The following is a 25,000-nucleotide window of genomic DNA, read 5'->3' on the forward strand; positions in this document are numbered from 1 at the left end:
GACGTCAGCATATCAGGTGCCTCTGGCACCCACTTCAGTTTATTGATCTCACCTTCCCACCCATCCCACCCCAGGGAAGGACATCCATCACACAGTAATCTCGTGTGTGGGAAATTAACGTCTCCTACCCCAACCCTGCATGAGACGGGACCTCCATTTATTCGTCCCTATCCGAGAAGACTAAAATATCTAACCATTTCTTGATGTTATAGAAAGGTATATTCTTCTCAATTATTTTAAGACTTTGAGTGTTGGTCTGGCCGGGGCTCGAACCCTCGACCTCCCACACGACAGTCCAGCGCTCTATCCATTGAGCTAACCGAGACAAGGGTGCTTGTCCCATCCATAAATTGGGCAATAGATTACCCCCAAGTGCTATGCCTTTTGGGTGTTCAAATTCTTTCGTATTCTTAAGGGGGGGTTGAGCTAGGGGATTCATTGATACTGACAGAGCTTCATAGTTTCACTCACAGTGCTGTCAAGAGTTACTAGATCCAAGATATTTACTTTCTTAGGGAAAACTTAAATTTCTATTTCACATTTCTCAGGGTGCAAAATCACTTAGCCCCACCTGTTTTTGCCATCTCTAAGGGGCTGATTTCTGTTTTAAGAGTCCCTCTAATTGTTACAGGAGATTCCCTCCAGCAAATTAAATTAAAGCTTAGACAGGTGTCCAAGATGGTTAGTGAAGAAAAAAAATACGTTATTTTCAGCCAAGATACTTTGTCAAATCATTATACTGCATTATGCTATTAAATGGTACACTTAACCAGTTATGTTATGCCTAAATTTTTTACCATGTGTTTGTGTATGGGAGGGGAGCATTTTGATAACAGAGCTGATGAAGAATATTTTCAAGAGAAAGAGGGAAAACAAAAACAGCATATTTGAACTGAAAGAAGCTCATTACAAAGTTAGGCTTGGGTTCCTGGAAACTAGGATCACACATGCATGTTTTTCAAAAGACATTCGATTCGGCTCCACTATTTCTGAAACATCCTTAGAAAGTAAAATACCTAGTCAAATGGGACTATAGAAGGGCATAAGTTAACAAGTGCTGAACACACCCTCAGAATTCGATCAATTAAAGGAACTTGAAAGTCTACTGTTCCACGGTGATTACTGGAAAGAAAATCTGTTGGAATTATGCCTTCTAGGATGGTGTATTTGCGGCAGAGCAGCCATATTAACCTCTCCACATCGATACATACGTTGGCGATACCTCTGGTCTCCTCAATATCAATAGGGTCCAACTGTTTCAACCCGTTGGTAAAGACAGGGATCACCAGCTTAGCATGTTTTAGACTGACACTTTCAGAAATGGTGAAACCCCTGTCGGCCATAACTAAATCTCCAGGCAGTAACTTCTCCAAGAAACCACAGTTCTCAGGGAGATGTTTGTCTGATGTGCGACCTCCCCATACCCTAGACACATAACAAATTGTCCCTTGAGGTGTGATACCAATTAGTATTTTGATGGTATTGTGATGTTTATACGAAGAAAATGTTTGAGCTCTAGCAAGAAGATTAGAAGGCTTTTCGATGAACACCTCAAAACAGTCAATGATTACTGTCACCTTGTTTCCAAATGAATATCTGAAATACATAGGCATAGTGTGCCACAGCTGGTGCCTCTCTGGCCAGTACACGAGTGGGGAGAGCCTAGCATCCATAGTTCGAATCCAGGAAGAAAAAATCCTTGAAGCTGTACTAACAGAAATAGAAAAACGGTAGGCCAAGTCTTGAAATGGGACATTAAGCCGTAGTTTCATCAGAACAATTATAAACTTTTGAAATTTATCAAGAGTAAGGCCTGAACATGTCATGTTCAAATGTTTTCATCAGCACTTCGATGAACGGCAGCCCCGTATAAAACCGCACTTTGTCGTCGGTATCGAAGGAATCTCTTCCAGGTGCCTTATAGTCTTTCAAATAAATACCCAAACTCTTCAGTTTGAGTCCCTTCACTGGCAGCAGTTGGTGCCACTTTGGGCTCTGTTTGTGTGGAGGAATGTGCAAACTCTTTAGTTTCGCACTTCACTCCCTGCTCATCACAAAAGTTATCTGTATGCATTCCATCAGTTAGCTGTCTTCTGTAGTTTCTGATGTACTAGCCTCAGATTCAAAGTCTAAATCACAGATGCGATCACTGCTTTGTTCTCGAAGTTTTTTCTTCTTTGTAGCTTCTTGCTCTTGTTGTTCAATGGTGGCCTTCCGTCTCCTTTCAACTCTCTCAAATCTTTCTACAGAAGCTTTAAAGTCCTTTGGACGTCGATATTCTTTCTTTCCTAAATTTAGGGAAGTTACCCAGTCTGGATTGAATTGATTGAAGTCCTTCGCAAGCTGTCCTTGGTGAAAATGACGACCGCAGACTCTTTCTGTCTCGAGGATATTCTTCTCTGCAGTGTCACCACGACTTACTGCACTGATGCACTTTTCCCTACACTTTCTAGTCAGTACTTCGTATTCTTTGCCTTGGTTAGTGATGATTTTGGGTATCCGAAAGAATCTAAGACCTTTATGTTTGCCACTTTTGATCCACATCCCCACACAATGCATCAAACCATAGTTAACTCTCATACACCAACATGGCAGATAGCACCTGTTGTCAAGCAAAAGGTCACGTGGGTGAAAAGCAAGAATTTATTTTGTGTGGGTAGCTCATTAAAATAAGAGACTTTCATGCTCGTGATGAAAGCCAATGCAAACTCAGTTGATCTTGAGTCATCTACCAGTGCAAGTGATAAATTTAAATTTTTTTCTCGTTATTGCAAAAATTGACCGATGTGGATGATATGCCGCGCAGGTAAACGGCCGGAAAGTACAAAGATCGTGAGATTGAACATTTTGCGCATTTTCATTCTGTGTGAGCGGGCTATGAAAGGTATTTTGATTTGAACATCGCCAGCAGCATATCAAACTGAAATTTGCTGGAACTGAAAGGTTAACAATGACGCACCTAGCATAATTTCCAGCTGTTCACCCGCACGGCCGATTACCCACAATGGCCGATTATTGCATATGGTGAAAAAAAAAGTCAACCGATTACCCGCAATGGTGGATAACCCGCACCTTAAAAGCAAAGAAAATTTGTACAAAAAGGCTCTACAATTCATAACATTTCACACTCGACAGAATGTGAATTCGTGGCCACATTTTGTGCGAGCGATCGTTCGTTCAACGCCATGTTGAATTGTTGATTTCTCAAAAAATCTATCTCTGGTCCTACTGGACCTAGTAAGTTCCTTAAAATGGGAAAATTCCGTTCAGCTCAAGCTAGTGTTAAATGGAGACTTGTTACTGATGCACTGGATACCCTTGGATTATTTATGTCACCATCAAGGTTTTGTTTACATATGTGCCGATAAAAATTTGTTCATTGCACGACTAATTGTGCATGAAATAAACTCAAGTCGGCATCATGTTTTTATGCCGCTTTGTGGCACTCTCAATACAATAAAATTCATTTGAAAGGTGGAAACGTGGGGAGGTGAGAATTTTTTTCAGTTCAACTACCAGTAGATTTCAAAATTGTCCCATAACCTGCATGTCCCTATTACCCACAGTGGTGTGTGTTTAAGGAAAAATCAACAGATTTCCCGTGGGTAAACGGCTGAAAATTACGGTATGTTGATGTAAGAATTGAAAGGAAATAACAAAAGAAAAAGTGAATATTCACTGGAGAACACAACTTAATCTTTCATTTTAATCTTTGGAGGACCTAATTTGATTAATTGGAGAACTTGATTGATAATTCACAATAATGCAAAACTGAGCCTTCTGTGCTGTGAAGTTGGTGTATTGGGAGACTAGCACGGGCAAGAAATTTGCAATTACATTGTCAAGACCTTGCCACTGTCTCCACATTCTATCATAAGGTAGGCCTGGAGGTCATCGTGTGATATTCCTCGCTGTGCCTTAAGAGGCATTTTGAAGTTGGCCCACGCCAACTTGGCTTCTTGTGTATGGATATCAGTTACGGGATCCACAAAATTTTCCGAGTGAATGACTATCCGATGACAGGTGACTCGGTTTGGCAAGTGTCTCTGTTGGTTGCGATATGCTCCCCAGTCGTCTGTGTACACTGTGTTTCCTGGTTGCAAGCACTTGGCCAAAATTGGCAAAAGAGTTGCCTGATCTCTATGCCTGACTACCTAGTAGAAGCCTTTGGCTGGACTTGTGGCTGTGTATAGAACACCAAACACCCATATGTCAGGGGCTCATCTTCCTCTGTTGTAATAATAGTCGTCATAGCTTTTTCTATGTAACTCAGCTTTGAACATCGGAAAATGTTTCAACAAAGATTGTTTGCTAATGCAGTCTACAGTCAGAAAAGTATTTGTCCAGCACAGTCTCATTGAAGAGTAACTTGACAGGAAACACTGATTCACCCTTAAATATTTTAGACTATCAATTTTGGTATAAACACTTTCAAGTAAGTTTTTTAGATCTTGTTGCTAATCTTATACTTTGAGTAATATTTCAAAAGGTTTTTTTTTTTTCAGGTGGGATTTGTTTGATGAAATGCTGCTACTTGAACTTAGCAAGCTTTGAATTTTCCTTTGCTTTATGGTTAAATTTACTCTCGTCATATTTCACAACAGCTGTTCCTCTGACCGGAAACGGGAGAAATGGTTTTGTCGCCAAGTCCATGGAACAAATATCCTCCAAGGCGCGAAATACTTTACAAACCAGGTTGTTGGCCATGGCCAACATCCGCATCGTCTTTTTGCGGCTCGGGTCCACCAACCAGAAGTACTGCAACATAATGAGCTGTCCTAAGGGTTAGTTTCGGAAACTTGACAAAAAAAGAATTTGTCCTAATGCTTCGTTTCATCTTGCAAGTACAACATCTCCTAAACAAAGGGTGAGAGTAGATGAGATAACCGTTTTTAACATTTTCTATGATTCGTTAATATCCAAATATCCATCCCAGGGAAAAAAAGGAAAACGAAAAGGAAAATAAAGAGATGACCAGGCAATCATACATCCTTTCGAACTACACCTGATCTACATTTTATCGAGTGAAAATGGGCTGTCAACTGTGGCCCACCTTCTGCACGGTGCCCGTGGTTCGCGAAGAATAAACTATGAGCAGACGATCACTAAAGCACTTATGTTGAGGCTGTTTTGGTTTTGCTTTGTTTTTTTTTCTTTTGTTTTATTTTCCGAAATCAAACACATTAAGTTAGATATTAAGTTAGATTGATTTTAACTTACCATAATTATTGTTATATTGCTCAGCTTCTTAGTGGCATTTTAGACGATAACGTTCTCTTGCGTAAAAGTCTCCATCAACTTTGCCAAAATTAATCTTTTTATTGGAATACCACAAAACGAAGACTAGAATATTTGGGGCCTCAAAAGTTGATCTATAATTATACTTTCATGCGAAATATAGTAGACAAATTATCTTCCCTACCATCAAAATCCATCCATTTGGGCATCGGCTCGCTGAACCATTATTACGTCTTAGTTGCACCCGCCGGAGTGCAATGGATTGGCCAATAATCCCCGGTTTTGAAGCCATCAGATTGTCCTTGAAGGGTTCACTTGCTTTAATTTACTAAAATAGTGGAGATCCATGCTGTACACAAAGTAACAAAATCAATCAGCCAAGGAGTGCGATAACAGACTACCAACCGCTATATTCGAACATACCTATCCCTTTGTTTGTCATCATTGGTCAATTTGGTGTAGTCATTCGCGCGTTTCGCTCCTCATCATTGTTCCGGCTAGTATAATTATGTTGTTTCCTCGTTGTCAACTGTGGAAGAGAAACAAATACAAAGAGTGAGGTGTGAATTTTGAGGAAAAGTCAATTTAAGATGACAGGGGTGGGTAATAGGAAGATGACCCACTCTTAACATTAAAAAAAGCCTTGTAGATGTAAGAGAAAAGGCTGACAACTTGGCATTTAGTATTCTGGTAATTTTTTCATGAAGGAAAGGTGGGAGCTAGTCTGATGTTACTTTAAAATTCAAATGTGAGACAAAAATCATTCACGCCCACTACTTCTATTCATACACAGCTTCATTGTTACACAGCACATATCCATCACTTGTTCTTAGTTCTACTGGGAAAAAAAAAGGAGGAAAAACAAGTGGGAGTATGTCTTTCTCATTACAGAAAGACATACTCCCACTATAACTAACCCTATTTGAGAACTGTTGGTGAAAATAATTTTTTACTATAGCAATACAAAAATACTACATATATTTTGTGGTTTGAAACTAACACTTAAAGGGAAAGTAAGGTCTAGAAAAGTTTACTTATTTCAAAAGTTCCTTGCTTGCATTGTCCTCACTGGCTATTCATTTGAGCTAAAAGCGTTTTAGTTGCAAGCAATTACATACCAAAAATCGGCATTTCAAATTGAAATCCGCCATCTTTGTTATGACGTAGCAATAGTCGATTCAAAGTTGCTAATTTATATTCCTGCTGAAGTGGATGTAAACAAGGAGGACAGCGGCGAGGGGGGCGCCACTTATAAAATTCTCTACTTGGATTTTAATCTAGCTGAGAGGATGTTATACACCCATTTATGTTTCAAACAAAACATGGCTGGTCTTCAGGGGGAAAGAGATACTTCTGTTGGGGAAAAAGGGAGAGAGAAAAAATCAAGCAAATGAATTTCAAGAAGAAATGCCAACCCGCTCAGTCGCTAGTCTTGGAAATGGCGAGTGGTTCTCTTGTGGCATCTGTCAAGAGAAACCTAAGGAAAACGAGAATGTATCCTCTTAAGAATTAAATGTACTAGGACACCGACTCAATTTGGAAAGCAAAGGTTTTTTCCTGAAATAAATCCTTGCTCTGGAGTGACAATTATTTTGCTAAAGGAGACCGCAGTGTCCGCTATGGATTCATTTCACATTGCTACCTCGGAATGAGACGAACTATTTTTGCAGTTACAGGAACCCAGCTTCGGTGTATAACTGAACACGAGCCGTTTGGAAGTAAGATCAGCCGCACTTGGCATGCAACAAGTTAGAAATGATAGCCTAGAGGATCATTCTTCATAGGCATAAACACTCACAAAATTGGTTAGAAACACTTAGTTGCCAAAATTATCGCAGACAAATGGCAGAAGTTAATTGTTATGAATTTAATTTTGTTTGTTTCCGCATTTAACTTTAATTTGCAAAGGTGATTTCATCGTTATTGCTTACAATTAGCCTCAACGCAGTATTTTTTATTAAAAAATGTTTGAAATTTCGCGAATAGTGAGAAGTAGAGCATTGTTATTTTCGACGCATGCCGGAAAGTTGCCTCTATCATACAGTGTTTACATTAGAAATTACATCAATATAACTGAAGCTAAAGTGAAACTTTCGATTTCTTTCGAAAGCATAAGCAGTACATAATTATGTCAAGTAGTTGGTTCGAGGACATAAAATTTTCATATTATTTCAATTGTGTCCAATTGATATAAGACAGTGAAATATGAGCACCTGCCTGACGAAGGATAATTTGCAGTTGTCGCAAACTGTTGTTGCTAATACAAAGCAAACCAGACAAAATGGCAGTTATTTTCAGACTCTCGAGGAAAAAGTCTTCTAATTGAGATAAACTTTTTTTAGACCTTACTTTCCCTTTAAAATAAATCAATTCAATTTTCTTCCTTCACCCTTTACTCTAAGTAGAGAAAAATAGGATTGAGACACTGCTATGTTCTCTAAGGCTATCATCCAATCAAACTTACTCTCGTTGAGCCAGCCAGACTCATTCCCAGTGAATAAAGGCTGATAGTTTCAAAAGAAACTGTTTGGGGCTGCGTCGGTGGGAGTAACGAAATAATTTAAATATATCAACAAAGTTGAAATGGTACATTGGCCACCATAGCGATTACAAAAGCTGACGTTTCGGGCGTTACCCCTTCGTCGGAGCGAATAGAGGAATTGTGGGTTGTGTGTGCTTTTAAAGGCAGAAAATGGAGCTACGTTATTGGTGGGAACATGGCAATGAGAAAAACATTAATAAATTAGTGGAATGAAAAGTGTTCGTTGATCCCTGTGGGATTTAGACTGCCGGTTTGAAAGATGAACTTTTGTTCAAGATTTTTACGGCTTTCCGTGCCACCTAAGTGCAAGGAAAGACCGCAGATTGCCAAATGTTGCTTAGAATGATTAGGTAAATTAATAAACGCTTTTTCATCCTCAGCACGTCAAAGTCCAGTATCCTCAACAAATCAACCTTATTGAGGTAACAAAAATATTGCAAAGTATTCTTACAATTTGTAAGTGCAATTGAAAGCTTCTGGAGAGCATTACAATCTTCACTCTTTACTAGGGGCCTGTTTATTAAACGTTCTACCAGTGTTGTTGTGATTTTATATCCTTGTCTGTCCCTTTCATTCAAAAGACAGAGCACTTCGATGTATCCTCTATCTGGTTGCATCGCTAGGCAACTCTTCATTAAACCATGAACATTAGCACAAGTGCACTGTACAAAGTAGTGTAGGTGCATCTTGCTGTCAGCGGTCTTCGCCTCGATGAGATTCGTAAACGACTGCACGAAGTTCTGGTAATTGGCAGGGTGTCCGTCAAACACTTGCACCTCGCTGCTTGCTAATGTAAGTGACAAGGAAAGCTTGTTTTGCTGAGCGAGTGGTTCCTGCAACTGCAGGTCACGAGATTCTTGAAGATTAAGAAGACTCTTGCTGTCTCTGCTGCTATCTCTGGACCTGTATTAGTTCTTGTAGGAATCTCTTCCAGGTAGATGAGCCATGTGATGATGAACTATCTTTTACACCGTCTTGCTCAGCATTCACGTACGTTTGCTCCTCGGCCTGTGCTCTAGCAATTTTCCTTTCCAGATCCAACTCACGCATTTTTTGATTGAGGCACAACTTGGCTTTTTCTTGAAGTTGTTGCTGCTTAACAACTTCCTGTTGAAGGCGTAACTCTTCTCACTGTATAGCTGGCTGTTGCGATAAACTGATGTAATGTCTCTTCTAGATCAGAAATCCTCGCACATTCTTTTAATTTATTTTTATTTTTTTATTTAATGATTCACCCAAAGGTGGGTGTAAATACAATAGGACTCTAAGTTCCCTCCAAGATATTTACACACATTCGGATTCATAGTAATCTTGAGAGTCTTGAATCTCTTCTTCGTCACTTAACATTGAGTGGTAATTCGCATGAGCAGTTTTGAAAGCCCCTATTGTCTTGTTAAACTCTTGTGCCTTGGATAAAAATTCCTCCACCGAAAGCGATTGCGACATACACATAGTAATTTCAGTAGTTTTCTTCATGACGTTGCCCTTTGCTGCTCGCCTACATCTGCAAAGATGGATTAAATTTCCATTCCTAACACCCTGTTGATCAAACATAACGTTCAGTAGAACTTGGCAATAGGTAGCTTGGCCACCGGTTTCTTCTTCCATCATGGAGTTGAACGGCAATGGACATTTAGGCAAAGCAATCAAACTCTTAAAACATTTTCGAACAATGTAGCTTACAGTTCTTGTCGATGCTACGTCTTGAAACTTTTCGAACTTCCACTCAGTTGAAGCGACTTGAGGAGCCAATTGAAGTTTGTGATTTGCGAGTGAGTGAGCGAGGTTCGACTAGAAAAATAAATAAAAGTACATGAGAAAAAGGGCCACGCGGTGATAAACATAAAAGACAGAAGGAAAGACTTACAAATGTCTTCCTGACTGTAGCACTGAAGCATAGATTGAGAGTCTGAGATTGGCAACGAAACGGCTAGAGAGTAATTAAAAAATATTTGTGCGCTAACAAGCTATACCGTTTAAATAGCTATAAAAGCATGCATAAATGATAAGTTAGAAAACTTTGCATGTGGAATCCTACATATTGACCTTAATTGATGTGGGATGGAAAGGACGAGGATGCATTTACAGATGCCTTAACAGTGACAACTTGAAAGAGGTGAATGTCAACTTAAAATTTCGGAGCAGACAAATTGGAATTTACTAATGGTGTTTTGGCCACGAAGCAAAGAAAATCATCATTTTAGAGCACAGTACTGTACGGAATACAAAGGTAAGTTTTATTCCTTTTCAATTTTTGGTTGGGAAGCGTGAAAATTAACTACAGACTCTTGGCAAATTTGTAATGAAGGGAAGTTGCACTGTCGATATCATCAATCATTTTACCCAGGTTCATAGGATTTTGTACAGTTTATCACAGAAGTTAAAGTCAGATATATATTAACTTCATATATTTCATTGTATCTGATTTATCACTTTCACGGGTTTATTACGAATCAACTAAACGGCCTGCTCCCAGTTGGCTTGTTAGCTCAATTGGTAGAGCGCTGCACTAGTATCGCAGAGGTCAGTGGTTCGAATCCCTTTACAGGCCTGATTTTTTTTCAGGTCTGATTTTCGCTATTGCTTAAATAGCGCTATCTACTACGAGGATCGTGCATCATACGTAGAAGTTAAAGTGCCACATATTTCTTTGTAAAATCAGTTGTTTAAATTGAATGGGTTTTTTCTAACTGTTGATGACTACTGTGCATGCTTGAAATTAAATTCTGGCGATGTAGTCTCTATTGTAGTCCCCTTTTTATACAAACACATTATATGCACATGTACTCATAACCTTGCTCCAGACCATAATAATCTTTATTACAAGCCCCACTAAAATATCATGAGTTCTTCTAACCTTCTCTTCAAATCTGTCTGCACCATCATTCATGTCAAAGTTTTCTATGTTCATGTCACAAAGAAGCTCCCTGAAATTCTGTTGAACAAGTGAAAATATGGCAGAGTTCCTTTTGGAAAGCATAAAACGGCATGTTTTAAATTTGACATAAACAGATAATTTACAAAATTTTTCAAGCAATGTGGCAAACTCAAATTAATTACATTTTGTCAAGTTAATGAAACTTACAATCCAGAGACTTGTTTTTTCTACATTGGAAAGGGGAAGAAACTGACCAAATTTCTCTGGGACTTTCTTCAGCAGAAGTCTCTTCTCCCCACCCATGAGAGAGGTCCATTCCCACTTTTCCCCATTTTTGTACACATTCAGTGTCACCCCAAGTGACTGAATAGTTTTAAGGAGTCTGTCATGGGTGCTTGAGAGTTTTGCCTACCAGGATTGGTCTTGTTGTCATACAAAAATTGGTGATTTAATCTATAATAATTATTATAAATAATTATTAATAAGCCAAGATTTTTTTGGAAAGAAATTCAGAAAAGTGTTCTATTTAGCAGAAAGTTGCACAATATAGTTGGAAATTTTAAGAGTTAGTTTCTTTCTTACTTTTTATTTTTAATATCTTCTTTGCCCAATGAGAACAGTTACTCCCAAAACAGTAAAATGTATCAAATGTATTCAATGTACTAAATGTACCTCATCCTACTGTAGAACATCCATGATCATGCCCTCCTCTAACTGGTCTGTTACCGGCAACATGAGATGAAGCTCATCGACGGTTTTGAGTGGCACCCAGGTTCTTTAAGCCAATCCTCATTTAATTTTCTTTCTAGCTGGGGTGTCTGAAAATGGCTGCGAGAGTGGGTGATGCTGCATCTGAAATGAAATTGAGGTTGTGTTGGTCATAACAGTTAGAAGTTGCTCCTTTTATACCCATTGCTTGAAGAAGGAACTGCCCAAAAAAAGTAATAAAAATTGCAGTAAGGTTCAAGGTTAAAATCTGTTCCAGTCCGATGGACTGGTAGAGCCAAGCAGCTGTAGCATGAAGTGATTAGTAGTATTATAATTATGGATGTCGTATTAACTTCCTGAGTAAACATTTTCACCGTTTTCGTATAACTAAAGTGATATATGGGCAACAATGATAATAATTATGTATACTTCTGTAGCTGAAGCAAGTTGAAGTCTCACCTTATAGTCCCCTCCCAAGTAAAATTGAAGCTTGACGTTTTCCACATCAATAATCATGTGGGGGTCATTTATCACCCTGTTGATATAAGAGAACAAGTTTAAAAGAGAGGACTTCTGCTACCATGTGGATATATATGGGTTAGAGTGGTGGTCAGAATATTGATATACAAGTTTTCTATCTAGGCATTGGAAGTTGGAAACTTTAGTTTGATAGTACTTTCTCTTTGTATGAGTCACTCTCAATTATATTGAGTTATGTTCATGTTACTAACCAGAACTTGACAGATAGCATTGACTACCCTCCAGTATTGAAAACAACCAAACAAACAGATTGCTGCTGTGGAAGATTTTTGCTACATCTCCTGAAGTCTTTATTTTTATATCCTGCTCACTGCTGTTCTTGCGCTGAAGAAAACGAAGAAAACCAATCAGTCGGAAACTTAAATTTAATGCTTTGCCAAAGTATGGGAATTGATTGAGTTATGTGAAGTGTTTTTTTGGTTTGAAAAAAGTTATGTTAGTTAATTTGCGAAAAGGTAAAATGGGGTAGTGCTATATTTTTAATTTTAATTTTTGGGCTACCAAGAGGAAATACTAGGATTACTCACATGTTCTCTAATTTCTTGCTAAAGGAGAACCTTAAAAGGTAACTCAGCACCTTAGGCTGTACCAGTTGTTTGTTTGATGTCCCACTTCTCATTCATGGCCTTTGCACAGCTTCGCTATCAGTGACACTACATTGTGGCGATGGCAAGTTACTCCATCTTGGTTTCTAAGGAGTGGAGTGACTTATAAAAGAATGGCACAGTTCATAATCTTTGTGTTTGGTAATGCATTTGATTCGTTTGATCGAACCATCAAAAAGCATCTTTGTGGATGAATTAGTTACTTCTCTGCAACATTGAAACTCGAGAGCACCTTCTAGTAGCTCAGTGTTGCATTGCTTGCATTGACACCTGGAAGAGGTAAAGAAAAAGTTATCAGACAAACATAGCGATGCAAGGGCGCAGATCAGCTCCGCTTATGCTTACGTTTGTCAAGAATTCCAATAAATCTTTGAACTTACCAGGAATCCACACACATTTCCTTCAAATCTAGCCTCCAAAGTCAAAGGGCTAAGTCTGTCACTATCCGTTTCTTCTTCACTTGTGTTTGCAGATTCTTCTTCGCTACAATCAGCATGCGGCTCATCTTGATATGGGACGACAACACCATCGATTTTGATAGTTTCACTATCAGAACTGTCACTCTGCTCCCAATCCATTCTTTCAAAAGAGGATATCATGGAAACAAATGGATTCACAACTCTGCAGGCTTTCCTCTTAGAACACTTTGATCACTCCTTTAGCAATCAAACAACGTGATGTCATGACCTTGTTTCTCATCTTGTCTCCTTAGACAATTTTGTATGGAAATTGAGCAAGCTAGTTTTGCATGGATAATAATGGTTATGGACAAAAAAAAAAAATTTTAACGCTCTCACAGTTTATTACACATATTGAGCTACCAAAAACTGGGAAACAAATTTTTGTGTGATATGATACAATACAATACAATATTCTTTATTTAACGAAGGTGACATAATTAACCCAATGAGTTATCTAACTTACGGCCTTCACAAGAAACCCACCATCCCACCCCAGGGGAGGACATCCATCACACAGTAATCTCGTGTGTGGGAAATTAACGTCTCCTACCCCAACCCTGCAGGAGACAGGGGTGCGTCCCTATCCGAGAAGACTAGAATATCTAACCATTTCTTGATGTTATAGAAAGGTAGCAAATTCCTCTAAATTATTTTAAGACCTTGAGTGTTGGTTCGGCTGGGGCTCGAACCCTTGACCTCCCGCATAACAGTCCAGCGCACTATCCATTGGGCTAACTGAGCGGCTGATGATGATGATGATGATGATGATGATGATGATGATGATGAAGATACAAGTCTTTATTATATTATAGATCGAACTAAACACTTGCAAACATATGTGCAAGTTTGCAATGCATCCCTATAAACATTAAAGTAAATAAAGTTAAAAAGATACCTATCCTAAATATGCACCACCATATTACTAATGTATGTAAGGCAGGTTTTTTCTACTTGCATAATATTAGACGCATTAAGAAGTATTTATCGAGAGACAGCTTACTCACTCTGGTACACGCATTCATCACGAGTAGGTTAGATTACTTTAATGCTTTATTGTATGGGCTTCCCAAAGAGCAAATGGCTAAGTTACAATGCGTGCAAAATGCTGCCGCCAGACTAATTATGGATATTGGGAGGTATTCTCACATTACTCCAGCAGTCTATGAGTTACACTGGCTACCAGTACTAGCGCGAATAGACTTTAAGATCCTATTATTAACTTCTAAAGCCATCCATGGCCTCGCACCCGCATATATTAGCAATCTTTTAGTTATCAAACACAAGTCCTTGTACAATCTTAGATCTAACTCAGGTATTTTATTGAGTGTAGAGGCAAAATGCTGGCAACCCTGGGTAAACGTGCATTTCAGGCAGCTGCACCGCATCTATGGAATGAGCTACCATTGCAATTACGCAATATTCGATCTGTAGAAATTTTTAAGAATTCAATTAAGACTTTTCTTTTTAGGCAAACCTCTTAATAGTAGATAAATTATGAATCCTATATAGCCAATTTAACAGTAATATGTAATTATTATTTATTTATTTATCTATTTTTTTTAATTAGATGACATTTTAATATTTAGACATATCAGTTGTAAAGCGCTATTGATCTGTTATTGTAAATAGCGCTATATAAGAAATAAACTATTATTATCCATAAAACAGTGCTTAAAATGCTCTTTGCGAACACACAGTAACGTATAATCGTGCCCACACTGATGTAAAGGACGTGCACATTTAATAGGAAGGAGATCCGCCAAACAATGCGCATCTGCATGTGTCTTTCTCCCACAGTTGTTTATCCCTAGTTAATATTACAATGTTGATGGATATGCAATCCTTGGTGTAACCATATTTCCATGCTCGCTCATCTATCTTAGAGAGGTATTTACAACCATAAGCACGTACCCATACCTCAATTGCATAGGTCAATACAGACATAATTAAGCTATGAAAAAAGATCGTAAGTTCTGCTAAAGTCTACCCATAGTACTTACAAATCCTACACATATAGAGTCTTGAATTTATGAAGGTTGAACAGGTTAAAAAATGTCCTTTGATGATTATCAGGTTTATCGGGCTGTGTCGTCGTGTTATCGCATTGTACTGCAGTGTTTGGGTGTCGTCGTTGTTTTGTCGGGTCATATTGTCGTTTTATTGGGTCATATCCTCATTTTATTGGGCTTTGCGGCGTCAGTTGTTTTATCGGGTTATGTTGTAATTTTGGCGTGCTATGTGCCTTCAGAACATCTTAACTGCGCTTGCACCCAAAAGATTAGTACACAAGCTCTCACGACCGCATACTGTCAATACACAAGCCAAACCAGATGTTGACATTTTAGTGAATTCTGATATAGAATAGCTTTGCATAAATAGCGCTATTGCATAAATAGCGCCCTCTACTGCGAGGATCGTGCATCATACGTTTCTATAACCGCAGTTCAAAATATATGAACTTTCATATATTCATTGTAGAAAAGCTTTCATATGCACAGAACATCATTGTACAGCTCGATAAAGACGTTTATTCAGGTTACAAACCAGAAAAAGTATATTCTGGATGTAAAGGAAGACCAAGTTTTGATATTCCTGAAGACCAGCTTCAGATGTTTTTGGAATACAACTTTTCAGTTCCTGAAATCGCTGAAATCCTAGGAGTAAAGCATTGGTCAAATGGTGCATGATAGTCAATGATAGTTGATTCTCTTCAAACTATCATCAACTATCACCAACTATCATTCGCATGGTAAAACAGCCAAAAAAGTTCATGATAGTTGATGATAGTTCTCCAGTAGTCAAGCGAGCAGCTAGTTCCAGGCTCTTTCCACTAACATGGCTTTGCATGAGACAAACAAACTTGTTGAAGTATGAATTTATCACGACGAAAGAGGGTGGCGGCTTCCTTACTAGTAATCGATTTGTTGGAGGAATGTATGGAGGATGAATCTGGAGAGCATTTGTGGAAGAGAGGACAGACGAGGGAATGGATTCAAAGGAGAAACGAAAGGGGGATGTTGAAATTAGTGGAAGAATTGGGAGTGGAGGATGCTGCCACTTATAAGGAAACGTTGCAAATGAACTTTGAAAAATTTCAGGAAATATTGACCGCTATCAGGCCTGAGATTACCTAAAACCAAGTTGTAGGTGGCCACAGAGTTATTTCACCTGCCTTGGGTTCCTTGCTACTAGGGAAACATTTCGCTCTTTACACTTTCAGTTTCGCATGAGCGAATAGACCATCTCTTACATTGTTCGTGAGGTATGTCAAGCAATTTATTTAGTTCTCGGAGCCCGATGCATGTCAACCCGTCAAGTTGTTCCGAGTGGTTGCAAATTTCGGAAGATTTTCAGTGTACATGGCAGTTTCCGAACTGTATCTGAGGCTATATGGTTAAATGTCACAATGCGATCGCAATCCTTTCTCATTGGCTGTCTATACAAACCACCTCAAGATACTGTGTTCTTAGATACATTTAGGGAATTGCTCACTGGCATCTGGCTGAAGAGAAAAAATATTGTTCTTATTTGTGATTTTAATTGACTTGATGCCTAATTCAAGTAACATTAATGGTAGACGACTAAAAAATATCATGCAAAGTTTTGATCTTAAAAATGTCATTAGTGGTCCAACCCGAGTTACAGACCACTCTGAGTCGCTACTGGACCTTATCATCACCAGCCAGCCATCTAAAGTGGACAAATCCTCATCTATCGATATCGGTATCTCTGATCATCATTTGGTGTATGCTGTTTTAAGACTAGCTAGAAATAAAGGGAAACCAAAGGTAATTTTAACGAAGAACTATAAGGTGGTGGACACTGACCAGTAGAAACTTGAATTTGACGAAGCTCCTTGGCACATAGCTAGTATATTTGATGACATTGACGACAGTTTGTATACCTGGAACTACCTATATAACAATGTTTTGAATCGAAATCTACCGGTTAGAGAAGTTAAAGTGAAAGATAAATCCCTACCTTGGATAAACTCATCAATCAGGAAGCAAATGAACCTTGGATATAAATTATTGAAAAATGCCAAGGCGTCAGGAGGAGATCAAGTAAAGTGGTTACAATACAGAAGTAAGAGAAACGAAGTGAAGAAGCTTCTAAGGAATGCTGAGTCCAGCTATTGGCATAGCAAGTTCAACGAGTCAAAGAACCCAAAAGACTTTTGGAAACTAACTAATCAGGTCCTTAGAAAACATAATGCCAAGCCGATTGGACCAATTATAGATGAAAACAATGATTAAATCATTACAGACAACTTTTCAAAAGCCGAATACATCAATGACTTTTTTGTTAACATCTGTGAAGATCTCACTAATAACCTGGAGCCTTTGGATTGCTCACTGCTACTGAAGTTCATTTACCGTGTTACACCTACTACATCCTCTATTGACCTAAATTGGGATGAGGTCAAGAGTAAAGTCAACAAGGCTGCTAACCCGCAGAAAGCATCAGGCCCTGACCTTGTTTTGGCCAAGGACCTCAAGTTGCTTGGTGACCCAGTCGTTCGTAGTCTGCTGCCTCTATTTAAGAAAAGCTTTGATGATGCCACATTTCCAACAGACTGGAAGTTATCTCGAGTTAATCCAATCTTCAAAAAAGGTAGATCAACCGATGTCAACAATTTTAGACCTATCTCACTCCTGAACATCCCAGGGAAGATTTTGGAAGATATAGTTAGTACGTCTCTTGACCTTCACATCAAATCTCTCGGCCTGTTAAGCGATAATCAGTGGGGCTTTCGTGAAAACTATTCAACAGAAGGTCTGCTACTTCATCTCACCGAAACATGGAAAGAAGCCCTGGATAATGGCCTCAGAGTTTGCATCGTATTCATTGATTTTCGCAAGGCGTTTGACTCGGTTAACCACACTATCCTCCAAGAAAAGCTAAAGGCAATGGGTATTGCGGGTAACTTCCTGTCCTGGTTTTGCAGCTACCTTAGTAATCGTCGTCAATTTGTACAACTATCTGGGACCAAGTCGAATCGCAGATTTATCAAGTATGGAGTTCCCCAAGGATCCATTTTAAGTCCAAAGCTTTTTTCTGTCTATGTGAATGACTTTCCTGATGCCATCTCCATTAGTGAGTTATTTATGTTCGCAGATGACACCACCATCTTTACTATTGGCAAGGATGTTGACAGTATAATAGTAACTTTACAATCTATCCTGAAGCAAGTCCTTTCGTGGTGTACCTCAAACAGACTGACAACTCATGAGATTAAATCCGAAGCATTACTGCTCTCAAAGCGTGCCTTCATTGGACCACTGCCACAATTGAAGAGTGGCCAAAACTTCCTAAAATTTACAGACACAGCACAATGCCTTGGGCTAGCAATTGACCGGCAACTATCCTGTAATGATCATGTTCAAATTGTGTGTAAATCGTTCAACAAGAAACTAGGTGTTTTGAAGAGAATTAAGTTTTTACCTAAGTCCACCTTGGAGACTATCTATTTCAAGACCATAATCCCAACCGTTCTATATGGTGTTGCTGTTTGGGGATCATGCTCTTCGGCCTTACTGGAGAAACTTGAGCGTATTCACGCACGAGCTGCGCGGCTAATCTATAATCTACCAAGGGAAACAACCATAAATGACTTGAGAAATCTAAAGGGTTGGTCTCCCCTTTCCCACTTCTACACAAAAAGGATCCTATCAATAACTTTCAAATCATTCCATGGGCTCAATAATGATCCACTTAATAAAGTAGTTACAAAAAGTGCCCAAGTGTATGGCCTTAGAAAATCCTTGAACATAAATGTAACAAGACCAAAAACTGAAACAGGACGATTGAACTTTAAACATAGGGCTGCCATTGCTTGGAATACCCTCCCGGACAGCACAAAGGAGGCGTCCAGCCTTGAAGCTTTCAAAGAAAAACTGAAGAAAAACAAACCGATCTTGAGCAGTATATCTTATTCAAAGCAATCTTCATCAATTACAATTAAGGACGATATTTATACATATTTTTGAACTATTATTGTAATACTAGTAACTTCTATATATATGTACATATTCCTATTTCTTAATTAAGTGTAAAGTTTTAAATTAGTTAGCAGGTCCACATCAGGACTTTAGTCTTGCCTACCTAGTAACCTGCTTTATCAAATAAACCATGTATGTATGTATGTATGTATGTATGTATCGGAGCAATCGATGGGAAACATGTCGTAATTTGCCCTCCAAGTGGAGGTGGCTCATTCTACTATAACTAGAAGAGAACCCATTCTGTGGTGCTGATGGCTGTTGCTAGGCCAATCACAAATGTTTGTATGCCGATGTTGGGACAAATTGCCGAGTTTTGGATGGAGGAATCTGGAAGAAAACACTGTTTTTGAAGAAGTTAGAGAAAGGTAGCATCGGAGTGCCTGAAGAACGACCCCTTCCCTTTGGTAAAGAACCAGTGCCTCACGTCCTTGTGGGCAATGACGCTTTTGCTTTACGTAGTGTATCTCAGCTTGAGTGAGGATTTAATATAGGCAAGAGGAACTGGAGTGGCTTCCAAAAAATCCATGTTGGCTTGAATAGTTCATCAGTGCTTTGCCCTGATTTCACCTCTTTAATTTTTTTCTGATTTTGGCTCAGAATTTGCCAGAGTTTTGTCAGCTGGCTGCTGATTTCCCTCCATATGAGACCAAATATTTCTTATAAACAAATCATCTTATTAAAAAGGCAGAGAAATTCTACTGTTGGAAAATGTTCAAAGGAGTCTCCTGTCATGCTTTTGGCCAAAAATGCAGTGAACTGCAATGCGAAGATCGATTAAAGACGCTTAAATACTGTGGCCTACACTAGTCTAGATCACGCGCGTAGAATGCAGCTTTCCCTTGTCGAATGTTCAAAGACTGTTTTCTGAATCAACATGCTTAACTCTAGTGACTTATTTAATTTTATTCAAGTATAAGGATCAATAAAGTTGTTATTGTTGTTGTTAGTTGGACTTTACTAAGTTCAAACACACTCTTTTATGTTATCAACAAAATCAGCCAGTCGTCAGGGATTGTGAGAGTAGAACCTAAAGCAAATTGTTTATTTGCGAGTGCGACCTCACCTCCATCTCCTGCTTAACTTTTCCTTTGACATCTCTGTTGTGGCAATCATTTGAAAAAATGTCCCAAAGGCAGGGCCGGGCCTCATATTCATCTATTAAAGGTAATATCAGGTCATTACTCCATCTCGCTGTTGAACATTTAGTGAAATGCTGTTTTTTCAGCAGTGTCTCTTGGAATTCCTGCGAGTTGATGCTTTCTCCAGAGTCTTGGTTTTCAATATTTTCTTTCTCATTACTATTATTCGAATTTCTGAAGCTAAAGCTGAGCCTTGCGAGGAGCTTTTGGCAGCCATTTTCAACAAGCCTGCCGATTTTTGGGGAAAACAAATTAATAAAGGCTAATAGTTTCGAAAGAAACTGTTTGGGGCTGCGTCGGTGGTGGTAACGAAATAATTTGGATATATCAACAAAGTTGAAATGGTAAATTGGCCGCCGTAACGATTACAAAAGCTGACGTTTCGAGCATTAGCCCTTCGTCAGAGCGGATGGGGAAAAAAGAAAATGGGGAAAACAGCTGACCAAAAACTATCATGAACTATCATACGTGTGGTCAAACGAGAAAAACTATCATTGACTATCAGGAAGAATTTAAACAAGCTCAAAACGAATGATAGTTGGTGGTAGTTGAAGATAGTGCATGACAGTTGGTGGTCAAACAGAAGCGTGCACTTCAACTATCATCGACTATCGTGCGCCGTTTGACAAAGGCTCAGGCCTCAGTAAAATTAAGCAAAGATTTTGAGATTATGATCTTCCAGTTCCTCAAACCTACTCTGCTATTGGCGATAATAAACTTGATAAAAATAATACAGCAGTAAGTATCAGAATTTCCGAATTGCAGATGCAGGAGGATGATTGTTTTTGCATGGAAGAGGGATACATGAACAACAATTCCGTTTAAGAGAGTCCATGCGAAGGTCTGACCCCAAAGGTGTTTTCTTATGTGTTTTGGAACTGACACCAGTTTCCAGAAGGGTATCCAATGTTAAGTCATCCCTCGCACTGTGGGATATGGATGGCCACCACAAACTGACTCGGTGCACGCTTTGTTTTTACACACTTGAATTGCTATTCAAATGTACTACATAAGTCTATGTACCTATGAATGTTAAGATGTTAAGCTGATGTGAGTGTGGGTGGGTGGGGGGAGGCAGATTCAGAGGGCAATGATTTGACAGTAAATGCTAAATGTGGAGTTTGCAGTATTTTGGCTTAGAGACATTTTCCCATTGGTGGGGCATTTGATCAAAATGCTCTTTAACATGTCAAATCCCCACCCTAAGCTCTTCCTACATGTTGGTCCATATATCAGTCATAAGAAGGTACCAAATTTCATTTATACATATACTTCACAGTGGAACAAAGTCCTGCCATGTGTTCCCACAGATGGAAATTTGTGATCCACAGCTGCATTGATGGATACTCTCAAAAAATCATGTTTCTCAAATGCAACACAAATAACAAGGCTCAGACTTTTACTTGATGCTTTTTAGAAGCTGTAGGTAACCATGGATTACCTTCAAGAGGCGATCAGAGGTGATCACGGTGGTGAAAATGTTGATGCTGCCCAATATATGTTCAACCATCTAGAGAGGGGGCCAGAAAGAGGGTCATTTGTAACAGGAAAACAATGCATAATCAGCAACTAGAAAGGCTTTGGGTTGATGTTTACGTTTACTGTGCTTACACATTCTACTGTTTGATTTCCTGGAAAATGACAGCTATCTTGACTTAGACAGTGACCTTCAGATGTTTTGCCTGCATTATGTCTTTGCTCCATGAATTAACGACTGCTTGGAAAAATTCATAATAGGGTGGGATAATCCTATTAAAAGTGCGGATCACATTTGGTATCTGGGCAACCGAGCTCGGTTCATGTTCACCATACTCTAATAGTGATTTGAGTACCAGTTCAAACCAACCTCGGATCAATGAGCTCAAAATGCGGTCAATTCTATTCGTGTTCGGATCACATTTGGTATCTGGGCAACCGAGCTCGGTTCATGTTCACCGTACTCGAATAGCGATTCGAGTACCAGTTCAAACCAACCTCGCATCAACGAGCTCGACAAACTCAATCTGTTCTAATCGAGCTCGGTTTGCCTCGATTTCTATCGTCCTCGGTTTGCCTTGCGGTATTGGTTTCATATCAAGCTTGATTTCTGATCGAGCTCGGTTTGGTATCGAGCTCAGTTTAATCTTCTTTCAGCAATTGAGAGGTAATCTGGTACCAAGACTTGGGAGGGAGCATGGGACGAGCGAGAATGGCCATGATTCTGGCAAACTTATTGAGTTTAGTTCGTTAATTTGGGACTTTGTAGAAGTATGTTTTCGGTGGAATTTGCAAGAGAAAACACAACAGGAGCAAATAATGATTTAATTCTGCTAAGGAGATGAAGGGAAGGACACTAAGGTGAGCACTGGCTCTTTCTACTACATTGTTTTAGGGGAGAGTGTTGCTACTCACTGGTTCATAGTTTTTAATAACATTTTGTTCAGTTTCAAACTTAAGCTCAATCCCGGAGTGAACATTTCTCGGTTATTTTTAATCTCAGTACTGTAACAAGAAACTGTTTCCCTCCATTTTTCCAACCCTGAGTTTACCACACAAAAAAGTATACATAACAGCAAGCAGCAATACAAACAATCTATTTTTATTGTAGAAGCTCAATACACTTTAGTGTTTCTGTTTTAATTGGTCATTTGTAGCTAGGAAAAGGAACACAAAGCCTATGTAACATTAAAGTGTTTTGGAGAATATGGCCAAAAAAGTCTGAAAAGAAATGTCTGCATTGATTTGAGATTGATTGAGAAACCATGTTCAACCGCCTCCCGGTTAGCTCAATGGATAGAGCGCTGGACTGTTGTGCGGGAGGTCGAGGGTTCGAGCCCCGGCCGGACCAACACTCAGGGTCTTAAAATAATTGAGAAGAATTTGCTACCTTTCTATAACATCAAGAAATGGTTAGATATTCTAGTCTTCTCGGATAGGGACGAATAAATGGAGGTCCCGTCTCCTGCAGGGTTGGGGTAGGAGACGTTAATTTCCCACACACGAGATTACTGTGTGATGGATGTCCTCCCCTGGGGTGGGATGGGTGGGATATAGGGCGCACTTAATTTGGAGCCTCGCTCTGTTGTGCGACCCTCACCACACTCTGGCGAAAGTGATTAAATAACATGTTCTTTATTACCTAAATAGCGGTAGCTAATGCAGATTAGAAAAATACTTTATGAGAACTATATCAGGCTAGTTTTTAAGCATATATGGCGAACAATAATATTCGGTTGTAAGTTGCATTATTTTTATAAATAAGCCATGAAGGTGAACACTAACATTTGGTTGTAAGTTATATTAGTTTGATAAATAAGCCATGAAGGTGGTAAGACCAAAATATTTTCATAAAACAATCAAAACAAACAAACAAACAAGTAAACTAACAAGCTTTTCCAGCAAGGATGCCAAATGGTATTGTGTAGCAGTTTGTACTGTAACCAATGAATTTCAGTATTTTCATATTTTTAGTGATTAAGGCATAGCAAAGGCAGGTCTTCTTAATAACTATTTCTAGCGTTTGTTAATTTGGCTTTTCAATGATGGTTTGCACTCAAAACAAAACAAAACAGCCACACTTCTTCTTAGCTGTCTGCAGATATCTACAGTAAAGGAAATGGACTAAAACAAAAGGTTATTTTTTTCATCTCTTGCAAACAAAGAGTAAGAAGAATAATATCAAAATAATATACTTAATATATACATTATCGGAGACCATGGTGGATTTACAACATTTCATGAAACTTAAGAAAGTTTGGCAGGCTACTATAATTGTTAAAAGCTAACTTTTGAAATATAAAATTAATATACAGTTGAAGTTGTGTTTGTTTGACTCATTCTATTCAGATATTGCATAGCACAAATCACACTGATATTATTGATACCAGTGAGAGAAATACATCTTTGAATCCAGATTAAATGTTAACTAAATAAATGCAGATTTGATTATTTTGTTCAAAAGTGAGTAATTTTTAGGAAATAGTTTGTTAATTGAGAACAAAGAGGTGTCTGTCATTAACAGGTCTAATTCAGTTAAGAATGTTTCCATAGATCCACTGATCTAATCAAGTGTAGAAGCTATTACACAACTGCAACAGTTCACTTTTAACAAAATAATCAATGCTTGTCGATATAACCTTAGCTATTAAACCTGTAGCCTGACCTAGCCCTCTGTATAGACTGCAAAAACCATACTCTTAATTTGCGATCATGAGTGAAGAGGTAGCTGCAGTCTTGACATGAAAGTAATGGAAAGCTGATGTTAAAGTAAATGTTGTTTATTTGTTCCTACTTTAAGGAAGTACTCACTCCTTCTACTACATCTAGGATCTCGTGCCCCTGTAGCCGATCACTGTGGCACACCACTTGCTGCCTTCTCCTTATTATGAAGTGTCCTGGCAGGTCATCATGAGATCCTGCCCAGTCGTAGACTTCCTGCATAGTTACATAGACAAAATATTTGTATCATTTACATGCTGAGTAACAGCTGGAATTGTGGTCACCATGGTACTGTTATGGCAGTGGCTTTTGTCAGAGTTCAAGGCACCCAGGATCATGACCCAGCCATAAGATAGCAAACAAGGAAAATCCATGAATGTATAAGTGAACATCTGCTTTTGCCCCTTATTGCTTAGGGGATTGCCTAATTTAGTCAAGTGAATTAATAAAACTTGCAAATGGTAATAATTTCAACTGTAATCAGTTATAATATGTGCAAAACTGTGGCATTCCAGGTGTATAAATAATTATAAGTACTCCAATGTACCTGGAAAAAAGCATTTGGCCTAAACCGCCTGCCAATTTTCTTGTTACCGGTGCAGCGGAGGATAATTTTGGTGTACTCCTCGCCTGGTGGAGGAGATTTCACCCTTTCTTTACTGTTCTGTCTGACCTATCAAAAATAAA

At 38.8% G+C, this 25,000-nt stretch overlaps 1 protein-coding gene, 1 long non-coding RNA gene and 2 pseudogenes across 2 annotated transcripts in view; all 4 read right to left on the reverse strand.

Moving 5' to 3' along the window:
* Positions 1-1,016: 1,016 nt before the first annotated feature.
* On the reverse strand, positions 1,017-1,673 carry LOC111345524 (uncharacterized). The gene has a single exon (XM_022952809.2). The coding sequence runs from the start codon at positions 1,671-1,673 to the stop codon at positions 1,017-1,019; it is 657 nt and encodes a 218-aa protein (XP_022808544.2).
* Positions 1,674-3,705: 2,032 nt separating this feature from the next.
* LOC111345525 (uncharacterized) lies at positions 3,706-4,836 on the reverse strand (annotated as a pseudogene).
* Positions 4,837-7,623: 2,787 nt separating this feature from the next.
* On the reverse strand, positions 7,624-13,089 carry LOC148735390 (uncharacterized; annotated as a pseudogene).
* A 9,589-nt stretch (positions 13,090-22,678) lies between these two features.
* Positions 22,679-25,000, reverse strand: part of LOC148735391 (uncharacterized) — a 2,480-nt gene continuing 158 nt past the window's right edge. Inside the window, exons 1-2 of the long non-coding RNA XR_015998804.1 lie at positions 24,861-25,000; positions 22,679-24,529 (exon numbers count right to left, since the gene is read on the reverse strand). The exon at positions 24,861-25,000 is cut by the window's right edge and continues 158 nt beyond it. This is a non-coding gene — a long non-coding RNA (uncharacterized LOC148735391). The remainder of the gene's footprint in view (positions 24,530-24,860) is intronic.

Source organism: Stylophora pistillata, chromosome 3 (genome assembly GCF_964205215.1).
Source record: "Stylophora pistillata chromosome 3, jaStyPist1.2, whole genome shotgun sequence".
Taxonomy (NCBI): domain Eukaryota; kingdom Metazoa; phylum Cnidaria; class Anthozoa; order Scleractinia; family Pocilloporidae; genus Stylophora; species Stylophora pistillata.

Excerpts from the sequence above, each read along its gene's own strand:
- LOC111345524 (XM_022952809.2), bottom strand. The coding sequence starts at position 1,673 with ATGGATGCTAGGCTCTCCCCACTCGTGTACTGGCCAGAGAGGCACCAG.